Here is a 6,000-nt window from a genome sequence, read left to right as displayed (position 1 = left end):
TTTGATTTACTTCTATACAGTGCCACCCATTGCTGAAGGTAAGTTTGTATTTCCATCTTAGAGCCTTTAAACGAGTTCCTAGGATCCACCTTTGAAGGAGGGGGGGGGGGCACACAAACGGAGTCACTTAAACTGAACTTTTTTAAACATACTATTCGATATCCTGTATTACCAACTAATCCAAATTTAAATTAAGTCAGGTCTCAATTGAAAAAATCTATTTCAATATAATTGTTTTCCCAGTTTATAACGCTCAAACTTAACTTAGGAGACCTTGCTTAAACTCAATTTAAAAACCTGTTATCACCTCCGAAGATCAAATTTATTTAATTCTTGTTTTATTAAGACATAATATGTGTTGATTAATCAAAACGTAGATGTGGGTTAGAATGAGATATATTAACATACTTCCTCCATTTAGAAATATAAGCATTTTTTGAGGAATTGAATGTTAAAAAATGTAAGGCATTTTTTGTCTTTTAAGATGTAATCATTACTTTAAAATGACCTTATTGATGAATGACTCTGTATTTATTATATGATATTTAATAAGAGTAAATATAAAAAGATAAGATTAATTTAAAAGTAGGTACTTATTTTATTGAGAGGTGAGATTCATTTAAAAATGCTTTATATTTTTAAATAAAGGAAATATACATGTGAACTTTTGTTAAATGTGCTTCATTTGACATGTTTTGATCACTTGTGAAACAGAGATATGTTTGAACTTCCATTTGCCATACCTTTTTTTATTCTATTCTTGCATTTCAGTTATTGTGTTTTGTGGATTTTAGATTTTCAGTTTTAATAAATTCACAAAAATGTCTTTTTAATGCTACGCAATCTTTAATCAGACATCTTATCTATAAAGTTCCAGCTAGTGGATACTCTCAAATTTGCTTTCTAGGAATTAGTTATTATCTCCACTTAAATTGATTGAATTTTGAAAGCGTGGCTTATTGCATTATCCTGGACAATCTGTCCTTTTATCTAGTTGCCTGTCAATTCCTAGGCTCCTTCACTATGTTTTTTCACCTCTGTTTCTTTTGATCCTAGTCACATGAAATGGTCTTTCAAGACAAGATGTGATTCACTTGTTCACGTCAATTCAAATTTACAAGCCTTAACTGAGGAATCAATTTGATGTGGAAGATTTTGTGGAAATTTCAGAATTTACTGTGGAATCTTTGCGGGAATATAACGATTGAACTTGAAAGAATTGACAGTGAGACATTATGAACGAATAACGGATCAGGAGGTTTGTTGTCAAATCTAATAGCCGTACCATTGCCTGCTTTATCTGCCGTATTCAGTACAGTTTGATATCAGACATGGCTGTTTAGTGATTCACATTACATAATAAAAATCATTCATTTCACAGAGGGAAAAGATGGCAGCTATCAACATACAGAAGAAACGGTCCAAAACTCTCAAGTCATGGCGGCTTTTGAGATGTATATAGTTTGTGTGTGTGTTTGTGTGTGTTTTTTTCTTTTTTTTGGTTTCTTCCTCCAGTGTGGGAATGTATGGGTTAAAAAAAAATTGGGGTTTAAAATGGAGGAATCAAGAAGCAGCTTGGCAAAGTGTCCATAAAGAAAAATGAAGTGTTAAAAGAAGAAACACTTGCTGACGTAAAAAACAGCAATATTTACAGACGCGAGCAACTCAAACAGGCAAAGTTATAATAATATATGAATGAAAGAATAATGACAGTTCTACTAAGCACGCAAAGAAGTAATTAAAAAAAGTAATGTCCTCCTACTAAGATGCTCCTAATCACTGGTTGATGGGACGGCTCCATCATCCACAGAGCTGACTGATCTTTCTGGTCTAATTTCTTCCAATTGGTGTAGTACTTGCTGAACTTCTGGCCGTGCTGATGGAGAAGGATCAACACAGTGCAAAGCAAGTTTCAATGTGTTTAACAACTCATCACCAATGGTAGATGCATCTCTCATTAGCTCCACGTCGAACACCTCATTCGTCCACTCTTCCTTCACAATGGAGGCAACCCACTGAGGCAAATCCACCCCATTCATAGCCTCACCTGGTGACTTCCCTGTTAGGAGTTCCAACAAGATCACACCCAGGCTGTACACATCAGTTTTTGTGGTTGCTTTCTTCAGCTTTGAGAGCTCGGGCGCCCTGTAGCCTAACGCTCCGGCAGCGGCAATCACATTAGAACTAGCAGCAGTTGTCATTAACCGAGAAAGACCAAAATCTGCAATTTTAGCATTTGTATTTTGGTCAAGCAGGACATTGCTGGATGTCAGGTTCCCGTGGATGATGTTCTCATGGGAGTGAAGGTAGAACAAGCCACGAGCCATGCCTTGTGCTATTCCCATTCTTGTTGGCCAATCGATGGCTGTTTCTGGCCCACGAGCTGCAACATAATAATGACAATACATTAAATCAATAAAGTTCTGAACTTTGCACATATATGAAGCTGATTGGAGTTATAACTTACCGTGCAGGAAAGCAGCAAGACTTCCTCTAGGCATATAATCAAAAACCAGAAGCTTTTCACTCTTGGGTCCCAGATAATATGCCCTCAGTGCCAAAAGATTTGGGTGACGAATTTTCCCAAGAATGTTGACCTCGGATTCAAATTCTCTTTGGCCCTTGGTGATCTTTTCTCTCAGTCTCTTCACTGCAACCTCACTTCCGTCCTCTAATGTGGCTTTGTACACTGTCCCATAGGTGCTTTTTCCCATTATCTCTGCGGTTGCACACAAAAGATCATCGGCTGTAAAAGCTGTTGGGCCATCAAAGTGGACTAGTTTCCCTCCTGCCTCACCGCCGGGCTCAACTGCACCAGCAGCTCGGGCTGCGGCTGCAGTGACTCCTTTTTCGGTCCTGGCAGTGCCAGCAGCTTCATCTTTCTCTGCTTTCGATGCCGCTCTTCTTCTGATCAAGAAGAAGATCAGGACGCAACATATTATTACAAGGAGTACGAGGAGAGCCCCCGCTGCTATGAGAATTATGTCTTTGGTATGTAGTTTCCAACGGTGATGGTGTTTTGATGTCACAGGAGATGGAGTAGAGACAATTTGAGATGGCGCTGGAGAAGGACATGGGACTGAAGGATCGTACCCACATAGTTGGATATTACCCAAAAATGAGCTTGAGTTAAATTTTTGGGCAAGTAGAGAGGGAACAGGACCAGACAGATTATTGTAAGACACATTGAAGAAATTAAGGCTACGTAAATTGTCGAAGGAGGAAGGAATTTCACCACTGAGATTATTTAGAGACAAATCAAGCTGTTTAAGCGAGGAAACGTTGCCAATACTTTCAGGAATGTGACCACTAAGTTGATTTCTCCTCAAATTAAGAACAGAAAGGTTACGTAATCTACCTAGAGATTCTGGGACTTGATCATCGAGGTGGTTGTTCTCAACATTCAACGCAGTAAGCGATGACAAGTTAGAGAGACTAGCAGGCAAACTTCCGTTGAGGGCATTATTTGAAAAATCCAACGTTTTAAGTCTAGCAAGGCTCCCTATTTCATTTGGGATAGCTCCACTAAGCTGATTATGACTTAGAGAAATCTCTCTGAGTTCGGTTAAGCTGCCCAAAGAAGCAGGAATAGTTCCGGAGAATAAATTATAGTCTAGGATCAAATTCTGAAACCCAATGAAATCATTTTTCAGAGTCCCACCCCATGAGTTCGGGATAGAGCCAGATAGATTGTTGTGTTGAAGAGAAACGAAGGTTAGAGAAGGTGAACGAGTGAGGGTGGCTGGTATTGAACCAGACAAGGAATTGAAGCTCAAATTAAGCCAATAAAGCTTAGAAGAATTGAAGAGGCTATCAGGGATTCTCCCTGTCAGTAAGTTATTACTTAGGTCTAAGGACTGAAGCAAAAGGCAAGAACCTAATGAGGGAGGGATGGACCCTTCTATCCTATTGTTGAATAGCTGAACCCCTCTGAGATTAGGAAGAAGCCCCAACGAGGAAGGGATTGACCCTCCAATTTGGTTATCATGAAGACTAAGCTTTCGAAGGCCTGCAAGTTGGCCTATCCTCTCTGTGATGTGCCCTTTCAGTCCCTTCCATGGAAGCTGGATCACGATCACCTGCCCCTGAGCACACTTGATCCCAACCCAACCTCCAGAACAAGTAGTGTAGCCGCTGTCATTCCAGCTTCGCAAGAAGCCTTTGGGATCAATCAGCTCTTGCTTGAACGCTTGAAGTGCCAAGAAATTTGATTCTGTGACGACCACTCCATCCCAACGATCCCCTTCGCCCAAAACTGGCTTCACACAAATGGGGACCAGAAGAATCCACAAACAAGGGACCCAGAGAAACCATTGAAATGGGTTTTGGGTTTCACGACGATTCTTCCATTTCTCTCTCTTCTTGTCCAAAATATAGTGCCAATCTGCTGCATTTATCGTCCTGAGTTGCAAAACCTGAGAAGGGTTGTGCTGCAGAATATTTCTGTTCCCCATTATCGTAATGAAGAGCATAACAATCAGTGGGGAAGTATAATAAGAGAAAAAGATAGGAACTTGGGAGGGGAAGAGTCTATTGCGACATTTGTGTTCAGAGTGATCGAACTGGGGAGCAGAGAGTCTGGACATAGAAGGAGGATTTTGTACCAAAATAGTGAGGGAGTGAGTTCTGAGAATGGGCACGTGATGGTCATGAGGAGGATGCGTGAGTGTGTCGGCGAGCGTTGGAGCGTGAGAGAGAGAGAGAGAATCTGTGTGTCTGGACACAAATGTCAGGTGGGAGCAATAAGATTCACAGGCTCTCCTTCATACAAGCGCTAACGGCTAGTTTTTTCTTTAAACAATGCAATAAGATTCAAGTACCTGTGGGCTTTTTAATGCTTGCCTCCTCAGTCCTCACGCCACGAAGTCCCAACGGCTATTCCTTATCTGTTCGGTAGGTCCCGCCACACAGCTTCCATCTGCATCACTCATGGTTGCTTACTTGCTTCGCAGATCTCAGACTCTTACAAAATGCCCTGAAACGACCTAGTTAGTGCCTTGACGCGGCTTCTTGCCAATTGCTGGAAACTGCAAAGAGCATTTGATTTAAATATTATAATACCCTACGAAGAAGAGCATGTTCATGTATTCGGACTTTAACCTGCGAACGCGAAGGTCAATTTCAACATTTCTAGCATTAAATGATGGAACTCTGTTTGTTAAAGTTCAACCAGGTCATGGTCCAATAAAATCAAAGCGGTCCCGAAAATCTGATAATGACAAAAGTCATCATCCTCATGTTAAAGGGACCATTTTCGGTACGAGTGCGCCATATCATCAAATCTTTACATGTCACCAGCAGTCCAGAGCGATTAATTCTTTAAATTTTGTGTGATATATGAAAGGCTTGCCTAATTTTCATGTTAACTTAATTTTATTTCATTGTTGGGCATGGAGTCTGTTAAACTTGGTAAACTACGTGAAAAAATATTTCATATTAGCAACGTTTGATCTTTAAAAATATGAACTTCTAAAATTTTCCTTAAATCTTGTTTCGGTTGTCTCAGTCACTTACACACTCCTACAGCTATTTGTATGGCAATTGTCGACCTTTGGGAATTTGCTAGATATCGTTGGGAATACAGAAATTTCTCTTCTAGAAATAATTATTTCCCATTTCAACAAAAAGAAAGCCTACTCAGTAATATCAAAAAAGGAGAATTACATTCAAAGACTTAAAAAAAAAAAAATCATTTGTAAACGAGAACTAATAACAAATTTCATTCCATGATAACAAGTTTGTATTTCCATTTTAATAACAATCTATTTTACATTGATTATTATTTGCGAATAACTTTCTTCCCAAATTCTTGGATGTGATTCTTCATATAAAAAAGATATTGGAATTAAAGATGAGCAAAACCAAATCAAAACTAAAAATCAAATTGAATTTTTGTTATTTGGTTTGGTTTTTTGGTTCAATTTGTTTTTTTTTTTGAAATATTTCACTTGATCAGTTTGATTCGGTTAATAAAATTTAAAATTGAATAGACCAAACTAA

The 6,000-nt window shown here is 39.0% G+C and overlaps 1 protein-coding gene across 1 annotated transcript; it reads right to left on the bottom strand.

Moving 5' to 3' along the window:
- Positions 1-1,590: 1,590 nt before the first annotated feature.
- Positions 1,591-4,950, bottom strand: LOC129301702 (probably inactive leucine-rich repeat receptor-like protein kinase IMK2). The gene is made up of 2 exons (XM_054940301.1): positions 2,468-4,950; positions 1,591-2,383 (listed from the first exon to the last, which is right to left on the bottom strand). Exons 1-2 carry the CDS (start codon positions 4,584-4,586, stop codon positions 1,773-1,775), a joined length of 2,730 nt encoding a protein of 909 aa, XP_054796276.1. The 5' UTR covers positions 4,587-4,950; the 3' UTR covers positions 1,591-1,772.
- Positions 4,951-6,000: the final 1,050 nt, after the last annotated feature.

Source organism: Prosopis cineraria, unplaced genomic scaffold, assembly GCF_029017545.1.
Source record: "Prosopis cineraria cultivar Desert tree isolate PC_DT_omini unplaced genomic scaffold, ASM2901754v1 PC2, whole genome shotgun sequence".
Classification (NCBI taxonomy): domain Eukaryota; kingdom Viridiplantae; phylum Streptophyta; class Magnoliopsida; order Fabales; family Fabaceae; genus Prosopis; species Prosopis cineraria.
The sequence above is the reverse complement of the archived record's forward strand: the minus strand, read 5'-3'. Positions and strand labels throughout refer to the sequence as shown.

Coding starts and splice junctions, on each gene's coding strand:
- LOC129301702 (XM_054940301.1), bottom strand. CDS start 4,586: ATGTCCAGACTCTCTGCTCCCCAGTTCGATCACTCTGAACACAAATGT. Junction 2,384..2,467: donor TCTTGCTGCTTTCCTGCACG/GTAAGTTATAAC, acceptor ATTATGTTGCAG/CTCGTGGGCCAGAAACAGCC.